Source organism: Crocodylus siamensis, chromosome 1 (genome assembly GCF_052110815.1).
Source record: "Crocodylus siamensis isolate JL-2025a chromosome 1, ASM5211081v1, whole genome shotgun sequence".
Taxonomy (NCBI): domain Eukaryota; kingdom Metazoa; phylum Chordata; order Crocodylia; family Crocodylidae; genus Crocodylus; species Crocodylus siamensis.
The window spans coordinates 296,713,860-296,737,934 of record NC_143395.1 but is presented as its reverse complement, the minus strand read 5'-3'; the positions used below and the strand labels follow the sequence as shown (position 1 = coordinate 296,737,934).

The 24,075-nt window shown below is 46.1% G+C and overlaps 1 protein-coding gene and 1 pseudogene across 3 annotated transcripts in view; one reads left to right on the top strand and one right to left on the bottom strand.

Annotated features, from left to right (window-relative positions):
* Positions 1 to 24,075, bottom strand: part of LOC149874651 (uncharacterized) — a 65,038-nt gene that overhangs the window by 11,910 nt on the left and 29,053 nt on the right. The window contains exon 1 of one of the 3 annotated variants that reach the window (XM_090031672.1): positions 1,423 to 1,466. The exons of the other annotated variants lie outside the window; for them this stretch is intronic. Coding sequence (XP_089887798.1) covers positions 1,423 to 1,459 — 37 coding nt within the window. The 5' untranslated portion in view covers positions 1,460 to 1,466. Of the gene's footprint in view, positions 1 to 1,422; positions 1,467 to 24,075 lie in introns of those variants that run through there. 3 annotated transcript variants of the gene reach the window in all.
* Positions 46 to 9,235, top strand: LOC149874653 (lysozyme g-like; annotated as a pseudogene).

Here is a 24,075-nt window from a genome sequence, read left to right as displayed (position 1 = left end):
AAACACTGATTTTGTTTCAGATTGCACCCAGAAAGAACCATCCTCATGTCTCTAACACTGATCATTCTGGGTCTTGCTGCCTTTATAGGTGAGTCTAGATGTCTCTAGATTACTAACTTTACTGCCAAAGCAGCACAGAAAGGAGATGTGGGGACACAGGCAATATTAAGGTTACAGGCAAATAATCGAATTAAAGTGAGGTTGAATGAGGGGAAGTCTTACTGCAGAACAACAGAGACACAATAAATGTTCATGTGCCCACAATTACCCTTCCCTACGAGAAAACTAACCTGAGACAGTTTAGCTCTATTTTACTCTAGGATAAGCTGCCCAGGTATAACTCTCACTTACTGAAGGGTAATTGCAAGCACATGAATAATAAACTCCAACCAACTTTTTAACAAAAAGTTCATATAGCTAATAACTGTCTTCAGTTTGCTCATTTGTCCATACCCTAACCTCACTATGAATCCTAAATGTATATGGGGAAGGAAGTTTATTACCTAATGAAATATGAATCAACAATATGACACAATATAATGAAGCATGACTTGCGGAAAGTAAGGATAGGAAGTATCTACTGACTGGCACTTGGTCATGGAGATCAGGATGCTTATATCTATGGGCCCTTGTAGAACACAATGGAAGACAAGTCTGTTTAGCCTCAATCAAGGAAGCCATTTCTGGCTAGCAAGCTCTTGTCCCTGAGACCTATGGGCCACATCTAGATGAGCGTGGCCATGTGGTATATGGCACCACAGATACGGCTGAGGTGCAATATATCGCGCATTCAGCTGTTCTCCACACAGCTGTTCTCCACACAGCATGGGGAGGGGAGGGTTGACTCCAGAATATCCAGGGGTCAAAAACAACTGCACAAAAAAAGCTGGAGCAGAGCACGTAATGGCAGCATGCACCACTCAAAACCAGAGCCTGGCCAGGTGAAGATACACTCCGTCTGCCAGCCAGGCTCTGAGCAGCAGGATCGGTGCTGCTGCAGCCCCAGAAGGCCCCTAGGACTCCATATAAGGCTGCTGGGGCCAGCCCAGCACTGGTCCCAGCCTCCCCTACTCCTCTGGGGTAACCTGCCATGTGCAAGAGGGTGCAGGGCACAGGTGTTCTCTGGGGACAAGTAGCAGCATCACAAGGTGCAGCACACCTTGTGATGCTGCTACTTGTCCCTGGGGAACCAAATATCCAAGCTCATGTGGACGCGGTCATAGGATACAGAGTACTCCATCTTGAACAGAGTTTGGTTAATGACTCTGAATTTTCTTAGGCTTACATCTGTTTACAAAAGCAGCTTAATGTAAAATGTCTTTAACTTTTCAGACACTTCCAGTCAGTCTGGATGCTACGGCAATATAAACAGAGTTGGTACCACTGGGGCATCTTGTCAAACTGCGAGACCAGAACACTTACCATATTGTGGTGAGTATGATTCTACTTTCTGGTACATTTCAGCACACAGGTTAATCACAATAATCCGCAGTTCTTGATATCTTCAAAGGAATGAAGAGGTATTAATTGATTAAATCTCATGGCATTCCTTTAGGCCAGTGGTTCGCAAGCTTGTTAGACTTAAGGCACCCCTTGGAAATGCCAGCTCCTAGCCTTCACTCATTTTTGACTGCAGAAAAATAGTACAACAATTCTTCTTGCAAAGAACTCAGAATGACCACAGCAGGTCAGAATGGTTTTGACACAATGGATTCCCATTTTAAATCTCCTGTGAATCATGTCTGCATACCAAATAGTGCTAACAATTGTACAATACCTTTGAAAGGATTTCAAGACATCTCAGGATGCCATAGCAAATCCTCTTCTATTTCCCCCTACAGGGCTATAAACAAAATCATGCAATTCAACTAACATCAGAAGAGTTATGATAGGGCTGATTTTGATCCAGAAATGAAAATGCCTATTTTTGCATAAATAGCTTCTGAATCTTTTTGTAGGTGTCCAATCTGAGATGTTTCTTCCCCCCCGCCCCCAAGTGGTCTGAACAAACAATGTAAATTGAAGTCATAGATGGGGGAGGAGTGCTCTAAGCAACAGAAAGCCCAGGACAAACTATCTGTAACTGGGGCTTTTTGTAAAATTAATCTGAAGTGACCTCCCCAAGGCTGCAAAGCAAGTCAGCAACAGAGCTAAGATTAAGACTAGGGGATTTCTGGCTCACTGCCTCTTTTTACATTGTTTCAAGTCACAGTTATATTTTGACTTGCCACTGTGTACATGATCTGTAAATCAAAATGCATGACTCATCTAACTCATGCAATACCTATACTAGGCAAATGAAAATTTAGTTTTGAAATTTTGATTTAAAATAATTATACCTGGTCTGTCCTACTTGTGGACAATGAGGGGCTGCACACTCCACAAGCTGCAGACTCCCAGGCTGCACACCCTGTGGGTGCTCTTCCCACAGTCCCAGCACTCCAACTGTGTGGGCAGTGTTAAGTCATGAAATGGGATTCTGGACTAGTATATAAAGGATTGACAAGACAACTTGTTCAATCAATGACAGAAAGACTTTATTTACTACAAATATTCACTGTTAAATGAGCCCAATGCAAAGTCCAGTATATTTAGCTGTAAAAGTGACAGGCAGAGAGGTAGTCTCAGTCTTGTCAGCTTCTCAAGGCATGGATCTGTTCACCAGGGCTAGGTACAGACAGTCAAAAAGCCTAAGGCTGAATCAATTCAGTCTTTGCAGGTTAGTCTAAGATGCACAGACGAAATTGAAACAGAAATGAACAGACATTTACCTTTGATTCAGGAAATAGATTTCATAGATTTCACAGACATGAGGGCTGGAAGGGACCTCGGAAGATCAAGTTCAGCCCCTTGCCCAAGGGGGGCTCTTGAATTGCAGAGCCCAGAATTGGATGCAGTACTCCAGCTGTGGCCTCACCAAGGCCAAGTACAGCAGGCAGATGATGTCTTGGGATTTGTGTGTGGCTCAGACCAGAAGCCAGGGGGTACCTACAGTACAGCTCTATGACCATGTATTGACTTACTCTTCCTGCTGCCCCTGAGGTCTCTGGGATTAGCAGTCCAGACGTACAACAACAAAATTCTGCAGGATTGCTCATCACCAGGGATCCTGGTTTTCTCTGATTTAAAGCCCAATTTTTTATTTTAAAAAAGTAACCCCAAATCCACATTTTTCCATGATGAAAATGAAACACCACTATATATAGCTATATATTAGTGGTGTTTCATTTAAATCACAGAAAAATGATTTTTTTCATTGGGGTTACTTTTTGGGGGGTTACTTTTTTTAACTGAAAATTGGGAAAAAAATTTTTAATTAAAGAAAACCAGGATCCCTGCTTATCACTTCCTCTTCCTACTTCCAGGTGCCTCTGGGATTTGTAATCCACAGTTGCAGCCAGTAGTAAATTTGAGCAGGGGAAAGTGTTTAAACGTCCCACCCTGGCCCCAGACCCCAAACTCCAGCTGGGGTTGCCTGAGGGGGACAGCCTTCTCCTCTTGCAGACTGGGCTGTATCTCCAGCTGGGCTTGCCCCCCACCCCTGCACATCAGCCAACCCTCACTGCTCCAGCTAGAGAACAGAGGGCAGGCCCAACCCTGCCCTGCTGAAGCAGACAGCCCAGCCCACCTCAGGGCTGAAAAGGCTGGGATGCTGGAGGACTCTGATTTAACTTGAACCATGAAGGGGTCTGAGACAGAAGTTTCATAAACTGGTTTGACCCAAATCAGTTAAGTCTGATACTACATTCAACCAGGTTTATCGTAAACCAGTTTCAGCCATTTTGGGGGAGTGATGGGGGGCGAGGCAGCTAGGTAGGAGACCAGGGACTGCACTTTAACCCCTTCTGTGGGCCAGAGGCAGCTCATGAGCCACCAGCTGGATATCCCTGGATTAAATAAGGATCTTTACTTCTATAGGAGTTGCAGCTTCAGAAAAAATTGCTGAAAAGGACCTAGGAAGAATGAACAGATATAAAAAATCATTAAAAATGCTGGCCAAAGTCTCTGTGTGGATCCAGCTGTGATTGCTGGCATAATCTCTAGAGAGTCACATGTGGGATCTTTCCTAAAAAATGGTTGCGGTGATGAGGGACATGGATTTGGTTTGATGCAGGTAAGGAACTAAAACTAAAATATTTCTGTGCAGTCAAACTGTTGCAGAAAGGGATCTGCGTCATTTTTCAGTAGCACAGCTCACATTGCTGCCCACAGTGAATAAGAGTTGCAGTAGCCATTTATGGCACTGTCATTCATATGGGACACCTGATATTAGTGAAAAGGCTGAGGGTGCTGAAAGACATTGTGTTTCAAACACCTTTGAAACATTTCAAAAGGGGTGAGCGTACAGGTGCACAGGTGGGATAACACACTCCCTCGTATGACCTGGAAGTACTATTTTGTACTGGTTGTTTCACCTTATATCTGTATAGTTGGTCCCATAGTGTAGTGCCATGGTCTCACAGCACCCTGGGCACTGCTGTCTCACCTGCTGCTCCCCTTTTCCCTACACCCTGGCTGCTGCTGGCCTCCCCATCCCCACTTCCAGCACTCTCTGTACTGCTGCTCCTGACACTTAGGGCACGTCCACACATGCAAGCATGTGCACTTGCAGCAGCTCAAATAGAAGCTGTGCAAATTTGAGCCAGGGCTTTTTGCCTCAGCGCATGTGCTCGGACATGCACTTTGTTGTGGAGCAAATTGTGCCACTTGGGGCAAAATAACCCTACCCGGCTCCTCCTGGATCTTCAGTCAGGGGGAGCTAGAGCCCGGGGCCAGCACCTGTGCTGTCCCCAGCAGTATAAAAAAGCTGCCCTGTCCTGGTCCCAGCAGTATAAAAAGCTGCCCTGGCAAGTAGCTCAGAGCTACTAGCTCTCAGGAGCTTCTGGGGCCCAGCCAATTGGTACCTGGGGATACTGCCCCTTGTGCCAGCTGGACTGCTGAAGCAGCCCTGAGAGTTCCCTGCACCCTCTACCCACTGCAGCAGTCTGGCAGTGGGGGCTGCTGCCTGGCTGTGACCTGCTGCGCATCTGCCAGACTCAGATGGGGACTTCACAGCCAGTAGAGGCATCTGTCCCTCTGGGCCAGCTGCCAGTGGACTGTGGTTGCAGGGTTGGCCTTTGTGCGGCACTACTGCCATGTGTGCCCTGCCATCTGGGCAGCTATCACCCGGAAGATGTTCCAGGTGTGGTGGCCTGCTTTGAACTGCCAAAGCTTGTCCTCCTGGCCCCATTTGTCCAGGAAGTCAGCCACAGCCTGCTGGGTCCAAGGTGCCAGCTCTGAGCAGGCAGGGTCCTTCCACTGGCCTCCCTAGCAGGAATTCTGGTGTTCCCTATTGGAAAACTGAAAAATCCCCGATAAAAAAAAAATCCCAAAGTCACTTTCTAAAATACCCCCAAATCCATGTTCCTCCACGAATAAAATGAAAGACCACTATAAAGAGAGAGAGAGAGAGAGTGAGAGTGAGACAGAGACAGCGATCAGTTGGACAAAGTTTTACTGATATATCTACAGTGTTAAAGCAAGTCTCTTATCATAATAATAAAGTGAACCTTAAATACAGGTTTCATGAATTCATGAATACATATTTTGCTGCCCTCCCACAAGGTGATGGCCCCCCAACAGGGGATTCAGCCCCTACACAAGGGGTTCATCCCCCCAACAGAGGGTTCAGCCCCACACAAGGGCTACACCCCCACAACAGGGGATTCAGCCCCCCAACAGGGGTTTCACCCCCCAAAATGGGGTTCATCCCCCCAAAAGGGGGTTCATATCCCACACAAGGGGTACAGCCCCCAACAGGGGCCAAATGACCCCCACAGGGTCTACCATCCCCCCTTCAAGGCCCACATGCCCCACCCCAGCCCCCCAATTGCTGCCCCACCTGGCCCCATCCCCCACCAGCTGCTGCAGCCCCCCCAATGGCTGCCCCACCCACTCACTCCCCCAGATCCCCCGATGGCTTCCCCACCCAGCCCCACTCCCCCAACTTGCACCCCCAGGCCCCCAAGACTATCCCCACAACCACAAGCACCATCACTTAAAAAAAAAAAAAAAACCAGAAAAAGAACAGAAAAAAAATGGAAAACAAAAGCCTCTACTTACCTTACAAGCAGGGGTGGGGGGGCTCCAGGACCTCCTGGCAGAGCCCCCCCAGGGCAGCACAGGACAGCTGAGGGGCAGCAGGGCCCAGACTTGGGCCAATGGGGCTGTCAGCCTTCCCTGCACTGTGCAGGCGGGGCCCCAGTCAGCCACATGGCAGCTACAACTGCTGGTAAGTGCCAGGGTTTTTTGGGTTTTTTTAAGTATGGGGTGGGGGGGGCAGGGATGGGGGGCTTAGGAAGACAGGGACAGGGCAGGGCTTGGAGGCCTCGGTGGGATGGCAGAGAGAGGGGCCAGCCACAGCAGGGCTTGGGGGGCTCTGGGGGGCTGGCAGGGGGAGGAGGGACTGGGGGAGTGGGCAGGGCCATTGGGGGTTCCCCCCACAGTCTGTTTCCCCTCCTCAAGTCCCCCTGAACCCTTATTCCCTGGCACCATGGCGAGGGGCAACCATAGAGATGCTCTGGCAGCCAGAGCGTCTCTATGGAGGACCTAGCCTCCTGCTATTTTATATTTCCCTTTTTTAGACCCCTGGATATCCAGGGACCTAATTTTCTTCCTGTGCAACAAGTTTGCAGTGCAGGGAACATTTTTTTGTTCCTGCACATGCCTATTGCCCTGCCTCAAAGGGGGTTGAGGTGGGGCAAGAGGCATGTGTACACTCATGTGGACATGCCCTTAGAGTGCAAAGGGGCCAAGTACCAGAGCCATGGCACTGGCAGCAGTGCCTACAATCACCTCAGCCTTGAAAGGGCTGAACAACTCAGATCAAAGCCTTGCTGAGATCCAGAAACTCAACAGTCCAGTGTCTTCTGAAGAATTCAGTCCAGGAGGTACCCTCTGAGCAAGCTTACCAATTGCCTGTTGTGGGGCAGGGTCAACAAATAGCAAGAGCAGCTACATTTTATTTTAAATCCAGGGAGAGTTGGTGATTGTGGGTGTCCTTTTACCTAAGTACTGGTGGCACTCACCCATGATGCGAGTTCCATTCACACCTCTGCAACAAGGGATTCTAACACACATCTCCTAAAAAAGGGCAGTCCAACCTGAGAGCAGCTCCCTTGAGCCATATGAGGCCTGTGGGCTGTCAGGGGGACAGCCCAATCCTACCAGATTCACTAAGCCTGAAAGAGAAAGCAGAAGAGCATAACTCTGGCCTAGTGTTTAGGACACTCACTTGAGAGGGTGAACGCCTGGGTTGCAGGGACAGCTCCTATGCTGTTAGGATAATACTAGGTACAACCCATGGTGTCTATGCAGAAGGGGAGGGATTTTGACAAAAATTGATTCATTTATAAAAAAAGGAACTTGATAAAGTAATGTTGAATATAATGAGAGGGAAATAAACTTCATGAAACACTAGTCTACCACAGAGAATTAACATTTTGTTGGTCTCTTCCAGGTTGATAAAAGGCGTCATAAAATTGTTGGACAATCGAACTCTAAAACATATTCTTCAAGGAACACAAATCCTTGTTAATATGATCAGGACAATTCAGAGAAAGTTCCCAAGATGGACTAAAGAGCAACAGCTGCAATCAATAACTGTTACTGTGATTGTTGAAACTGTGATTGATCAATTGTTACTGATAAGGAAAAATCTAAAACAAAAATCAGATTTCACAAATTTTTGTTACTTATTTTTTGTTTGCAAAAACCTCCAGTTTTGGATTTCCTATATTTTATGCACTGAAATGAGATTAATCATTTACTTTTCATTTAGCCTGAAAATGACTATGTTATTGGGCCTTACTGTTTTATCAAGAATAGGCCTTGCCCAAGAATTTCTCTTTCAGCATAATTGGTCATATACAAGCTACTGATATCTGTGAATGTAAAACAGGAACGGGCAAAATATGGCCCATGGGCCAGATCCAGCTCACGGAGGGACTTTATCTAGTCCACAGCATGTCCATTGGTCACACCTAGCCCAGACACCATCTGACCCAGAGCATGTCCCGCAGTCCCCTGGGCACACAGAGGGGCTGGGCAGCTGCACATCTGGACTGCACTTCTAGGCAGCCCAGGTGGCGGCAGCTCCTTCTGGCTGCCACCACTGCTGACCCCAGCCCCATGGTACTGGCAGGGACCCACGCACAGAACCACAACCCCTCCCTGCTTCACACAGGACTTGGCCTGGTGTAGCAGACCAGCTCCAAACCAGCCACAACCTATGCACACAGGCCTGCCCCCAGCCCATCCTGTGCCTGCTCTAGACTCACCCACCTATGCTGAGCAGTTGCAGCAGCCAGGCAGAAGCTGCTGCTCAGCGCAGGGACAAAGCAGCCCCTCCCTTTTGCCTCTGTTGGGCCCTTTTTAATGCAGCTGCCCGGAGCCCATGCCCAAGCTGTACTGTGGCTCCTCTGCACTGCTACCACTGCCCTGCTGGGCGGCCCAGAGGTGGCAGTAATGGTGGTGGAAAGGAGCCACAGGATAGCTTGGGAATGGGCTCTGGGCAGCTGAAACAAGAAGGGCTCAGTAGCAGTGAAGGGAAGGGGCCACTCCCCCCCACACACACCCCTCCCATACTGAGCAGCAGCTCCTACGTGGCCACTGCCACTGCCACTGCTCAGCATGGGCAGACGATCCGGAGTAGGCATGGGGTGGGCCAGGGTCAGAGCTATACATATGGGTTCTGGCCAGCTGGGGCAAGTCCAGAGTGGACTCAGGGCAGGGCAGGATCAGGGCTGGGGCTGTGCACTATTGGCAGTGGCAGGTAGGACATAGGCTTCAGGGTGTTGTGGGGGTGGGAAGAGTGCCGACCAGCCTGTGGCAGCTCCCCAGAACTGCCTATATGGCCCACGGGCTGAAATAATTGCCTGCCCCAATGTAAAAGCTTCAAATCCTCCCAGGTTTTGGATGCATTCAGGAATTCATGCAAATTGTCCATAATGCCTCACACTAGTACTAAATTAATTCAGCTATTTCTAATATTCTTTGGTGAAAATGAAACAATATGTGTTGGGTTTTAAGTCTGGATTAATGATTTTGGTGTTTTGTTTCAGGTGGGATTTCTGCCTACAATGCAGGACATCAAAATGTCCAGACCTATGCTGGAATGGGTATTGGCACCACCCACAGTGACTATGACAATGATGTGATTGCACGAGCCAAGTTTTATAAGAGAAATGGATACTAAATATGCACATTCTCTTTCACTCAAAAATATTCTAGCTCTTAAAATAATCAGTCTAACCTGCATGAGAGATATTGAGCATTTCTCAGTTATTCCTCTGTAATATGAAAGTGACCATGTCTTGCTGTTGTCATTTTGCTGCCTTCAAAATTTAAAATGATTCTTATTCCTTTATCTGTCATTTTGCTAAGAAATCAGAAAGGACTTTTCTTTTTTTTCCTTCTCAGTCTCTCAACTTAATTGGAAAATTTATTTTTCATAGCAGGTGGGTCTGAATTTTTCATCAAATGCATACACCTTAATTTGGGTGCTCTCAATCAAAGAGAAATAAATAGATTCTTAATAAAAACGTTATTAGCAAATAAAATAAGACCCCAAAATATTCACTTTTTTTGAATTCAAGAACAAAGTCTAGATAAAGACAATATTAATTTAAAGCAGATATAGACATTTAAAAGGCAACTGAAGGTGTCAACACTCATTGGATAGATACACAGGATGGATCCAGTATAGCGTGTCCTGAGATGCTCTGACTTTAAGAGCTGAACATGCCTGATTTTTTTTTAAATTCCTTCAAAATCCAGGAGTTCCAGTTGTTTATCAGAGCCACCGGATAGTCTTTGTATTCTTTTGAAAATCCTGCCACTTGAAACTTTATTTATATCAAGTCCAGTGGCATACCAATGGGGAGGGGGTAAAGGGGCTACGGCCCCTGGGCACCAGCCGGGGGTGGGGCACCAGCTAAAGAGCTTTCCATGTTTGCTGTGTGGTCCACCTGCCTGCTCAGTGGGTTGTGGGCTTGTTCAGCTGTTCTGGCTGGAAATTCCAGCTGGCACCCCTTCCCCTGTGGCCAGTGTGCCATGCTTGTAATTCCTCCATGGACATGCTGTGTGGTGAGAGGTGGGGTCCCACACAGGCTGATTTGCCTCTGCCCCACATCCTGCTTCGATTGTTCCAGGGGGTCACAAATGGAGGCGTTGGTCCCTGGGAACCAGGGACACTCAGTACTCCACTGATTAAGTCATTGGATTCCCACTGACTTAAGTAAATATTGATTATGCCTGTAAAAGGAAGGTGTGTTCCACACTCAAACTCTTGTAAAATTGACATTGTAGACTCTGAGAGTTTAGAAGTTCAGGCTTATTAATTTAGGTGTCTGAGTTAGAGCTAATGTCTGTAGAAAATAGGGCCTAAAGGTCTTTACAGTAGTAATAACAGGAGGTCCCCAGCCCCTAGCCTCCTCTTATTACCATATTTACTCAAAATATAAGACAACCCCTCAATAATTAGATTTATACACACACACACGGAAAACCTAAATTTGTTATAGTTTTCCAGGTATAGAATCCAACTATTGGAGGTTTGCCTTGAATTCTTCCCCTCCTACTGCTACACCAGAGAAAAAAATGGGGCGGGGGGGGGTGTCAGGTAGACCCCTTGCCCTCTGCCCCACCTCCTCCAGCCCCCTTCCCTGCTCCTTTACTGTCAAACCTTGCACTTCCTGAGCATATGAAAGTAAGAGACAAATTTGAAATCTCTGGCCTCAAAATAAACATACCTGTAGCAATTTGCACCAAGGGAAATTGCTAGGGGTACCCATAAGACTTAGATCATCCAGAATTTTTTAAAGCTGTGTGATTGTGGACCTTACGATGCCAACTTTCTGGCCTGCCACATCTTGGATATTATTATAATATGTTCTACTTTATGATGTTACTCGTTGGGAGGGTTGTTATATATATATTTGTTGTTTTATTTTACTTTGGGGGGATGTCTTTATTAGGAGTCCTGGTATTATAGAGGAAAACTTCACTTGACCATTCACACACCGATATATACATATATTCACAATCAGATGCATATTAACACTTGTCTTTATTTTTATTCTTTATAATGCTATATGAACTTTCTTTATCTTTAAACAGAAGTGGTCCATTTATTTTTTTTTATTTATTTATTTATTTTTAATACCAGTTATATCAACTTTGTAATTCTATCTACATACTGTTTTAACTTAACTATTATCCGTTTGTTCAGGCTGAACTTGGTGTTAGTAAACTAAGTCCTTTTAACCCTGGTTTGTCCGTTTATTTCTTTTTTTATGGGGCAAAATTTTCTCTTCAACCCTGTTATATTCTCTCTCTTTATTTTTGTTATCATGAGTGTGTACCTTTTATCTTGTGCATACCTAAAGCCTTGAGTCCTTGTGGTCAGCACTCAGATGTTTCTCTAAACTTGTGAGAGTGAGTCAATTCACTCTTCTCTTTTTTGTTGTTGTTTACTTTTCAGCATGGCTGCCAGCCGCGTCTCCTGTGCCTCTTCTGAGATCCGCCACTCTCTCTCTCAGCTCCGCTGTCTCCAGTGTTGAGAAAAATCTTCAGCTAAGTCTTTTATCTCCTGGGGATCTTCTTTCTCCCTTGCTTTCTCCTTCAGACATGCTTTCTTTTTTATTTTTCTCCGAGACTCCCGTCTCCTCTCTCTTTGCTTTTCCCAGAGCTTCTATCCTTATATGGTAATAGCTCCGGAAGCAGCATTTTCCAGCTCTTTTCACCACGTCACTGTTTACCCTTTCACAAGCTGCTACAAGTTTTAGTACAGGTACTCCATAAACACATTTTTAAGCAGCACTTTTTACCTACTTAAATATAGCACAAGCTATACTTTTTTTTGTAAAAATATATGTCTATCTACACTCCGAGTATCACCCCACAAAGAAAACCTTAACCCATTACAAAAACTGCACCCATGCAGCTGCACACTCATACAAAGGCCCACTGGCAAACTGGATCCATTACAATATCCGCTCCATGTGTTATGCACACAAATGAACTCTGATCTCTCAGACCAGGAAACCCCTTCCTTTTATCCCCAACCCACTTGTAGGGTCACATACTTAGTTCACCTGTCGTCCATGTCACCTTCACTCCAGCTCCCACTGGAGGACCCGTTGCTGCCCTCAGTTCCATTTGTCTCTTCCTCGCTCTCACCACCCTCTTCCCCGCTAGGGTGAAGTTGGAAGATGGAAGATCATGTGCCAATTGTCTTTGTGCCAGGTGGCTTTGGCCATGGTAGCGGAGAATGGAGAGGACAATTTCCGATTCATTACATCAGGACTGAAGGATTCATGTAGAAGTATAAAATAGGGAAGGTACGGCTGGAGGTCCCAAAGGATCATAAGAAATTGATGAGAACAGTAAGAGAGAGACAGGATGGCACCAATGGGAAACTTCACAGAAGGACAAGTGAAGAAGGTGTGGGGAGTGGTGGTGGGTAAACATCTAAAAGGTGAACATGCTGACCTAGTGTGAATGGTTGTAAGAAATATCTTGCCAGTGAGAGAAGTGCAGTACAGATATGGCTTGAGAAGGCAGAGATGTGGGGAAGAAGAAACAGTGGGACATGTTTTGGGAGTATACATATGCAAAGTGGGTGTGGGGAAGGGCCTGCCACTTTCTGAGTGTCACCAAAATAAACCAGTCATCAGGGCTATGCAAAGATTTGGTCCCTGATTCGATTCAGCAAAGATTTGATCCGATTCAGCGGCTGAATCTCTGAATCTGAATCAAATCAGAGGACTCTTTAATCTCTTCGAATCAAATCAGAACCCTCTGAATCGATTCGGAAAGATTCAGCAATTTGGCCATAGACACATCTTGAAATGTTTTTTCTACATATCTCAATGCTGGGGCAGATGAAGCATCCCACAGGAGCACGGGGGGCTCTCCAGGGTGCTTGGCAGCAGACCCTTTTGATGAGCAGATACATGTTTGATAGATGTTGGACTTTTTAATTTAGTAACTATTGCCATAATATCCTTCCAGGTTTCTGAATGAGCTCTATTTCCTTTTTCTAATAAAGGTTGAGTATTCTGATCATTTAAAATTTGTAGCCACAGTAAACACAAACATCGAATCAATTCTCAACTTAACTAGATCATCGGGGTGCTCCCATTCAACGTGAATCAGAGGTAATTTTATACCCAATAATTCTCTCTTTTGTGCTGATCCATTTTCTGTCAAAGTTTCAAAACTGGCTTTACACTTTTCGCAGTAAAGGGCTCTCTTACACTAAGCTCTCTGGTTGGATCCATCAGACCATAACCACGGATAGTCTTCTGTTTCTTCAAAATAGAACACTATAGGCTTAACCACTTTTTAAATTTGAAATTCTACTAAACTCCCCTTTTCTTTTCAAATTGATATCTGGTTCCGTAACAGAGTAAGACAACACTCTAATAGCATTGTCTGTTCGACAGGAATTAGTTTAACTGGAATGTTTGTATCAACAAGCCAAGTTAGAGCTCCTGTGCTGACTTAACATATAACCCGATTGTTTCACAGTTCAACTACTTCTAACGCATTAAGCAATGTTTTAAATTGTAATGTGATTAAATCCATAGACATTTCATTGGAAGTTTAGGTACCAGAGTTACATGCTACTAACTGTCCTCTTTGTTTTGCCATCCAGGCCCAATTTCCTAGTTCATGGGACAAATGATTTTCAATGGGTTCTTCCGGCACGGGATTATGAATCTGTACCAGAGCTTTTAGCAAGCGTTTTATGTTTTGAACACATATTTCTAACTTTCTTTGAGCTTCTGGAGTAGACTTTCAGTTCTTTCTAACACGAGTCCTCATGGGACTTAAATAACCAGCTAGCCCTGGCACAAAGTTCTGAATTTTCAAAACAAGCTGTTAACTAGGAGAGAAACTGTGGGGTGTTTACTTTGTTCCTAATATTGCTCCTTCTTGTGAGGGTCCTTGAATTTTAGAGGGGTTCACTCTGAATCCTTTGTTTTCTAATAATTGTATTATATTTACTTTTTGTACTTCAGCCTGTTCTTTGGAAGGAGATAATACCACAATCATCAATGTATATAAAATACACCAGGGTAGTTTCTAAGAGTGTTCCTTATCGCTTGTTGAGCAAAAGCAGGACTATTGTACCAACCCATGGGCAAAACCTTAAACTTATACTGCTGGGCTCCTACAGTGATTGCCGTTATTCCTTCTGGATCTTGTAACAGAATTGAATAGAACATGTCAGCTAAATCTAATACTACTATCCAGGAGCTGTTCAGTAAGTCTTTTCACAATTCTGTTAACATTTTTCCTCGATCAGGTTGCCCTGCTGCACTACAGAATATTGTATTCATGTTTACCTTCCTTAGGTCCACTACCACTCTGAACTTTGCGTCCTTCTTCGGCACACAAAAAACAGGACTGTTGTGTTTACTAATACAAGGTTCTAAAACATTGTTTTGTAAAAGTTCTTTTTTCCAAATTTTCTATAAAATCATGCTTTTCAGGAGCTAAATAAAACTGTTTTGTATACACAACAGTTCCAGGTTTGTTGAGGGTAATAGCAAATCCTTCATCTTCTAATATTGAACATTCTATTGAACTTAACCAACTGGTGGGCATGCAGTCAACACCTAAAATTCCTGATTTGCCTGGGTGATAATAGTATTTACACAACTTTTCTTCTCCGGCTATTAGCAAGTTTCCTTGAAATTGAGGAAGCCTCATTGAGCCTGTCACTCCCACGCATGTTATGGTTTGACCTGTTGGTTGGATTTTTATGGGTAAAATCATTATTTGGCTCCCGGTGTCAATCAATACTGGAACTTCTCTTTCATTTGTTACAACTATTCCCCATGGCCGATTATCTAATGGTGATCTTGGCTCTCCCAAGGCACTCACAAATCGTGATTCGGATTGATCACAAAGCCCGAGTCGCGAGGGCCTGGGCATCCCTAACTCTCTGGCTTCCATCCCCGCTTGTACGCTTCAATCACAGGCTGGTTGGTTGTTTTCCCAGGTCCTATTAGATCTGGTGCATATTGCTGACACCACTGCCATACACTTTGTCTAAACCCATCTCTATTCCCTGTTTGACTAATGGTACGAGGATCCATTCGGATCCTCTGCTTCTTCCTCTGTCTATGCCACGGAATCCTCCATGGCCACGAAAATTCGTCTGATTTTGGGAGATTTGGTCTACTTCTACTTGATTTACTTGTCCTCATTTGGGATGTTCTTCAAAAAAATAAAAAATAAAAAAATAAAAATAAAATCACAGACCTTTTGGCATGCTTCGATTAAGGTCGCATCATGTGCTAGTCCTGATAACACATAAACTAACAAGATCTGCTTAGGCGCATGTCTTTTAATCAACTGGCAAGCTAATACAAGCTGAGAAACACGTCCCATGTCTGGGTTCCATTCATGTCTGTTTTCTACTTGATTTCTCACAGCTTCTGCTGATAAACCAATAATAGAACGGCAGCAATTTTCTTTAGTATTCCACCACCCTTCTAACAAAGGTTCACCTTCTACAGCTAAACAAATGACAAGCCAAATTCCTGGATTTAAGACTGTACATCCCATAAAGCATTATTTGGAAGATTTAACATGCTGCCACCTCCGCAAATTTTCTGTAGACGGGCTCAGAACTCCTGTTTCATAAAATTTTCTCCTGAGAAGGAGTATGCTACTCTGCCTGCCCAAGTGAGTGGGGGTTCATCTGGTTTTCGTTTACAGCATTTTGCCCTGTCTTCTATTTCTGAGTCCTTAAAGGACCATTCCTCAATTACAAACCTAGGTGGAGGGGGTTCTGCCGGTGCTTGCTGACCATCTGGGACAAAAGGAGTTTCTGATTTTATACCTCGCACTGGTGCTGAGGCTGCTACTGGGTCTAAATTCAGGTTATACAGGGGAGCTAGTTCAGTCTTGATTTCCTGTGATTCTAACTGAGAGCACAGCTGCTGATTTCTATGCTCCAGTCACACAATTGCTCGTTGGTCGTCCATTCGATTGCAGACCAATTTGCAACATGTTTGTACCAATATTGGGGCTAATTTAGAGGCATTCAGTTCACACTTGTGATCTTTACCTTTTGCTATAATTACCCCTGCTATTCCATTTTTCACTAACTGCCAGTACAAATTCTGTCTCAAAAGGGAATCGTTTAAAAGATTAGTTACCTGTGACTGATCCTCCTTTTGGCACAGACTCTTCAAAAGGTATGCTTGTTTGGCATTATCATGAAGATAGTCATAGAAGTATGTCAGCCTCTTTCCCTCATCCTGTTCAACCTGAGTTTCTTTGGCTTGTGCCAGGGTTTGAACTGCACTTGTGGCCCACAAATCAGTTTCTGAATTTTCCTCGAGTTCCTCCGGCATATATCGCCATGCGCAAGAAACTGCTGCTCTGAATGAACCTGCGTTAGAACAACAGCTCCATCCTTCCCGATTCATTTGGACTTCTATTCACAGCAGCTGGTTACTCCCTGAACTGGTGGGGTTAGTATCTATAAATTCACAAATTACTTGTATAGGTCCTCAGGGTACATGGTGACTGACAATGTGATCTCCATGCCTAAGGATTTCCATCCCTGATCCTGATAGCAGATCTTCCTTTTCCTCAGAGTTTGATTGCCCTACCTTTTGCGTTGCTTGCAACAACCATGGGCATTGATTTGGTGACCCTCTCTGATGACTGGGTTGGGGAATATATGAGGCCTGTCCCAACTGTTTAGGGTAATGGGATCTTGATCCTCGGGACAGGTCTGCGCTTCTGGAAGACATCCCTGTGATTGGGCTGATACTAGAATACAATTATATTCTGGGTGAAACTGCAAAATCCAAACTCATTTATGTTTTTGATAGTACCAGTGAATTGGACCTATTACAGGGTTGTGATTGTGGAGTATTAGCTAACTGAAGCTATGTCCTTGGCTCCGAGAACTATAGGTTGTGTATATGGCGGCCACTCTGGAAAGTATTGATTAAAACTCAGTAGGAGAGGACCACTATAATGGTGGATTGACGTACAAAAAAAAAATAGTGGCTGCCCACCAAGCACTAGATTCTAGTTCTGCTCAAATTAAAAGAGGGAATCCAGTTTGATAACATACAAAGACTCCTTTTTCCTCATCGTTCCATGAATCCCAGGTATAATAAGGGGAACAGGGAACAAAACTCATAGGCGGGCTGCTAGCAGGAAAGAGCAATCTTCTTTTTAGTGCTACACACTTGTCTTTCCAATATTTTAATGGATGTCGCTGGATTAAAGTATTATTGTCTGAATATTCACAAAGCCGATTAATGTTATCCATTTTCCTCCCCGCCTCTAAATACCATATAAGTGTGCTGGCTGACACAGACTCTCACCTAGCGGATAAGCACAAAGACACTGCCACAGGTGATAACCGAGTTTTCTCTGCCTTGTTAGACTTGCTATAAAGGTAGGTCAGAATGAAGGTATCATTATATGATCTTTACTATCTCTAGCATTCTTAGCTAGGCCCTTACTAGGTTCTGCCATTTTTCTTAATACTAAATACAACAATAATTACAATGCATATTAATATAGCTAAAATAAAAACTACAGTGTATATAATCCCTTCAGTTCGCATCCAGCGCAAAATGATCACTTCCTTAAATGCCTAACACTAAGAAAAGATTCCTTAGCCAAGCGACAAAGTCACCCTACTGGAATAGGCTTACTCTTTCCAGAATTACAATTAGACTGTAGCTCAAAATGAACAAAATGATCTCCGTTATTACTGGGTACATAAGTGTGAGGGAGTGGGGCCTAGGAGCGGCCGTGTACTCCCTAGCGCCCCCTACTGTCACGTAAGGTGGACTCAGCACCCTCGGACTCTCACCCACCATGTCTTTGATAATAAATAAGTTTAGATGGGAGGCTGCCTTTATCCCCCTGGTGAACGGTACATATGTTCCTGCCCCTACTCCTGTGCACCCCTGCCTTAAGGGCTATGCATGCCTCCAAACCTCCCCTTTAGCACACCCCAAGCCTCGCAGCTGTTCCCTGGGATGTTGTGTGGTCCCCTGCCCTCTGGCACCCTCTCTGGCACCCCGGGCTCATCACCCACCTTGTGCCCCTGGGCCTGGCCCGTAGCCACCGCCCTGTTACCAGCGCCCCTGGGCCTGTTACACTCTTGGGCTACTACTCAGCCCGCTGCCCCACTCTGGGGCCTATGACGCACTCTCCGCAGCCGTTGCCCCCTTCTGGGCCTACGCCGCACTCTTCATGCGCACTCGTTGCCCCTTTTGGGGCCTCGCTGTCTCTGGGGCCTAAACCGCGCTCCTCGTGCTTGGGGCTCAGGTGGCCACAGCCGTGCCTGGCCCCTTGACCCTTCTCTGGGTCGTTTGCCCCACCGGGCAAAACACCACCCTTACGGGCTGGGGTCCAAAACCCCGCACACCGCGCCTCTCCAGCACAAACAGTAGTGCCCCACTGGCACCGCTGACTGTGCCACTACTGGGCACTCAGGACCCCCAGGTTATTGGGGAGCTCCCGTGAGGCCTCCTCTCACCCCTACAGCCTCACCCGGTCCTCCAGTTAACTATAACACAAGCCAAGCCCAAAAGGCTGTAACGAAACCAACAAAGGGCCTTCTCGCTCGTAATGCAAACTCCGAGCCCCTCTAGGGCTCCCAACTCTACCTCCCTTTAGGGTGTTCTCATCCCTGGCATCATCACAGCCGGTCAGCAAGGTAAGGCTGCAACCACCAACTCAGGCCACTCAGCTCAGCCACAGAACTCCTGCTACTGCAGCCACCAGAAGGGAACTGCTCCTGGGCCCAGGCCTGAGCTGTTATAAAGGGCCCGGCCCTGCCCCCTTCCAGTCACCTGACCAGCTGGTTGCCATAACAACCCACAGCTGCACTGCCCTGTTGATTGGCAGCTATTTACTTATCTAAGGCACAGGACGCCTCAGTGCTCCTGTGACAATAAGCTATTGGTCGGCGATAATGATCAGTACAAAACAAATGTAAGACTTCAAAATGATTATACCAAATAATGCTAGGGGGATATAACAATTCCTGTTAAACTATGGTTTTCTAAAAGTTGCAATGTTAAACCCAGGGATAGGAGGAAGAGTTAAGATATACAGGGGGGAGAGAGTGTCTTCCCACCTCGTATACAGCTTGCCTCAAATCTGTTGTATTCTGCCGGCTATGCTAAAACCTGTTGTACCCGTAATGGGTCGAGTGGATGAGTTATTTAAAGTAGACATGCAGAGCTTTGAGGCAAGCTTTGTTTTACTTAAGAGAGAAGAATAGCTAGAGTATACTCACAAAATCCAGTATAGCATGTTCGAACCTTGTTACCTCTTATGCGCAATTTTTAAAGACACCCTTAAAGATGACTCCTGGAGCAGATCAGCTAAGCCGTCAGTCCTGCAGTACCTGTAAAGCTTCTTAGGTCATTTGTTCCCCCAGCAGTACGCTTCTATGGGAACCCGAAGATATGCACACTTTGCTCAAATTTTGTCCCAAATGTATTCACATATAAGCAGAATTTAGAACCAAATTTGGATTTGGATTTAGCCCTTACTGTGATTGGCTAAGTGGCTACCCTGCCTGCAGTTAACAGACCTTGTATACTTTGTGCAACCTAGTTCATATTGTATCCTGTTGAGGTTAGACATTAGATGGGTTGCACTGATTATTTGCTTTGGTGGGCTGAGTTGCTCACCTTTTGATAAAGTTTCACAGTTTGCCAGTACAGTTGCTTTATTACCTTGACAATGACGTGAAACCACATGTTTCCCTATTTTGGCAGCCCCGTAGCAACCGTGCAGTCAGAACACTTAGGTTTCTCTTTTGTCAACTTCATGTCTGGTTTCTGTACTGCCAGCAAAACTGAGGATATGGGTACTATACTAAACAAGCACAATGGGAGCTGAGGAAAGCTCTGCTTAGAAAGCTACCCGTTTATGTGTTTGGAGGAAGACTACAGATAATAGTGGGAGACTTCAATTGCGTAATAGAAGTGGATGACAGAACATGGGAAGAAAGAGATGGAGCTTTAGACAGTTCCAGATTGTTAGCAAATATAACGGAGGCCCTCGGATCTGCGCCGGATGACAGGAGGCTGCCGCTGCCACCAGGGACCATCACTAGGTGCAGCCCGCACCCAGCACTGGGGAAGACAGATGTTGCCACTGGCCCCAGGCAGCAGAGGCAGCTGCCTGTCATCAGACACAGATCCAGAGGCCCACACCCCTGGGAAGACTACAGGGTTGTACCGGACTCCTCCCAGGGGTACAGGACCCTGGATCTGTGCTGGATGACCGGAGGCTGCTGCTGCTGCCTGGGACCGGTGCTGGGACCGGTGGCAGGAGGCTGAGGTCCATGGGGCTGTGGAGTCACTCAGAGCTCAGCTCAGCGGCAGGAGGTGGGCAGAGCCAGAGCCATGCTCCGCCTCCTGCCACTGGGATGAGCTCTATGGAGCCCAGCGCTGGGTGTGGGCTATGACCAGCACCAGTCCCAGGTGGCAGTGGCAGCCTCTGGTCATCCAGCACAGATCCGGGGGCCTGCACCCCCGGGAGAAGTCCAGCACAGCCCCACAGCTCTCCTGGAGGTGTGGGGCCCCAGACCTGCATGCAGATGACAGGAGGCTGCCGCTGCCAGCAAATTTTTCTTTCAAAACTTTGAGATGCAGTTTCTGAGAAACCACCACTGGGATGAGCTCTGCCTCCCACCACTGGGATGAGCACCGTGGGGCTGCGGAGCCACTTAGAGTTCAGCCTAGTGGCGGGTGGTGGAGTGCAGCCCCACCTCTGCCCACCTCCAACCACCAGGCTGAGCTCCATGGGCTGCAGAGCCACATAGAGTACAGCCCGGTGGTGGGAGGTGGGCAGAGCTGGGGCTGTGCTCCACCTCCTGCTGCTGGGCTCAGCTCCATGGAGCCAGGCGCTGGGCTCCATGTACCAGGCAACAGTGGCAGCCTCCTGTCATCCAATGCAGATCCAGGGGCCCACATCCCCAGAAAGAGTCCAGCACAACCCTGTAGCCCTTGTGGGGCTACGTAGTCAAAAGCTGTATTACCTCAGTGGTCTTATGGTGTCGCTACAGCTCTGTGTACCCCTGGAAACTTCCCAAACATTTATCTTCACTGAGGGAGTTGGAACTTGAGCCTGTGAAGTATCTGGGTTCGACCCTATTCCCTCCTCTGCCTCTCCTATCTGCAGATCACGTGCCTCAGAGACTCTTCCTGGCAGCAGCAAGAGCTACTGCAGTGCCCTAGTGACTGGAGTAGGTGCCTGCTGTCCACAATGGGTGGCACAGCATCCTACAGCACATCATGTATGCAACACCTTGTGCCTGACAGCTGTGCCATTAGTGGTAGATGTAGCCTTAATTGGCCCACCAAACTTGAAGGCATTTCTCAGCTTGTCTCAGTATATAAGTATATAGTCAGTATATACTTTCAGTAACTTTCAAATATTGAACTTCCAGAACTTTGGCAATTCTCCAGACCATCACTAGGTTGAATGTGAATGATTTTGATGAAAATTGGAAGAGCCATTTGCATTTACTGTATTTTCTCAGATACAGCACACACCTTTTCCTCAAAATCAGCCCCTCAAAATTGAATTGTGTATGAAGCAAGGAAGCTGATTTTCTTTTGCCCAAGATAGAAGCACCCTGCTTTGATCCCTGCTCTTCAGTGCAGCAGCTCTGATATTAATTTTCAAGCAGTTGAAGGGTGATCCATTGTTCTTCACTTCACCGATATCAAAGATCATCTCTCCTTTTTAATGGTCTTGATGTTCCACTAAAGAAGCTAGCTTTTCTTAGAGGAAGTTTGCTGTCTCCTAGGGCTTTTGGTTTCTTCTCCTATTTCACACCTCTTTAGCTCTTTTCAAGATCTGGGGTCCAGCCATGGAGACCAGTCTTCAGCAGAAGCTAGGATTTTAGTTAAGCAGAGTCAGCTGAAGTTTAAGCACTGTCTCTGCAACCATTATTCGGGACAAAAATTCTTCATAAAAATTCTTCTTTCAAGAACAGAGAGAGAAAAAGAAGGCAGCAGCTGTGCCCTGCTTCCTTATTCCTGGAAGGAGTAGGGCGGAAAGGGGTAAGAGGTGAAAGAGAGAGACACACACAAAGAATCTCTGGAACAGAGGGGAATGGGAGGGAGGGTAATAAGTGTTTGTGAGATTACAGAGGGATGCAAAGAGGTTCTAATACATACAATGAAAATGTGTCCTTCTAATGTAGTGATTCCCAGCCAGGATGCTGTGGGGTGCCTTGAGATCCTTCCAAGGGTACCACCAGATGCCACATGATCCTAACATGATTCACAAAACGACCCCCAAGTTATCAAACAGGAAGCCATAGTGTTAAAAACATTCTGACCAGCTGTAGTTTTTCTGAGTCCTTTGCAATGAAGAATTGTTCTACTGGGGGTTTTTGTTATCAGAAAAAGACTGAAAACTAAGAGCTGGCATTTTCTGATGGGTGTCTTGGATCTATCAAGGGGTGCCTCAAGTTTAAAAATGTTAAAAACCACTGTTCTAGTGCAAGTAATTATGTACAGGCATGTATTATTAATATATAATCAGTATCAGGTGACTTTACAGATTTGCTTTTTGATTGAAGTAGGGAAAGGGAACTGTTGGTCATGTGCCCAAACTAGCACTTTACTGCAAACTGTTTGAACAGCCAAGCACACTAGATTCTGGCTCTTTGTCATACAGTATTTTGTCCCAAGTATACCATCTCTAGAAAAAATGCATGTGATAGGCAGAATTACTTGTGTGTAGTACCATCTATTAAGGCTCTGTCAGGGAAGGAAGATTCATTGTCTACACTGGTGCACCTGAAGGCTTAATATAACAAGAAAACAAAATAAGGCTGTAATTCAAAACTGGGATCTAGCAAGGCTTATGATGTATGTAACCCTGAGTGCGATGCTACCTGTGCCCTCACCTGAATAGTGGGATCCTGTGGTACCCGGTGGCCCTGCTCCGCTCCCTGGGTACCTACTTCAGGGTCCCTGAGTGAAGATCCTGTCCTTATAATCAAACAACCTTGCAGACCATTATAAAATACGATTTAATTATTTACAAGGTCATATAACCAATGCAATAAAACAAATGTTAGACCGCATGACCTGGCAATGGTGGCTTAAGGGTTAATGCTTCTTGGATACACATTACATTAGGGGAAGGTATATAAATTTCCCACAATAAATAAGGAACCAATACATATATACATTGATACTCCAACTAATAAACCATCCAGAACTTATTTACACAGTCTATAACTTGTACACCCTGTGTGCACTGCCCCTGGCTGGGTGTCTCAAGGGAGCAGGACAGCATCTCTGTCCCAGCACAGGAGCCATGGGTGGCCCCTGCTGCTGGTGTCCCTCTCTGAGCTCCAGGGGTCTCCATGCAGCAGGTGGTGGCTTCTCCCCTGCAGTCCCTGCAAGAGAGCTGATTCCTGCCCAGACCCCCATCCCTGGCTCAGCAAGGAGCAAGACACTCCAGTTTTCTGCTACTCTATCTTCTTCTGTCCTCTATTGATACAAAACCTGATGCCTTTATGTCCTCTATTTCTCTCTTTAAGAGAAAAATAGAGGAATAAAGGCATTCAGTTATGTATCAATAGAGGACAGAGGACAACCAGACTCTGATGGCCACCTTAGAGCAGTCTGGGCTGCAGGCTGTAATAGATTCCCCTGCCCAGCACAGCCTCAAGGCACCTGGCAAATGCAGCCCTTCCCTGGGCCCTGCCTGCTCCAGGGCTTCTGGTGGCTGGAGCAATCTCTGCCCCTCTAGCCCAGGTCTCCCTCCAGCAACTGAGACTGCCCCTCCCCAGGGCCTTCTCATTCACAGCGGAGAAAACCAGGGCAGTCTCCAGCAGTCTCCTCCTGGCCCTTCATCCCCCTCCCCTGCTGTGGTCACCCAGCCACACAGGGGCTTGCAGGAGGCTCTTCCCAGGCTTGGAGTCTGCTCCTCTCTTGTTCTGCCCCTTCAGGGCTTCCAGGGGGAGAGGAGGGAGAAGGACACAGTGCAGCACTC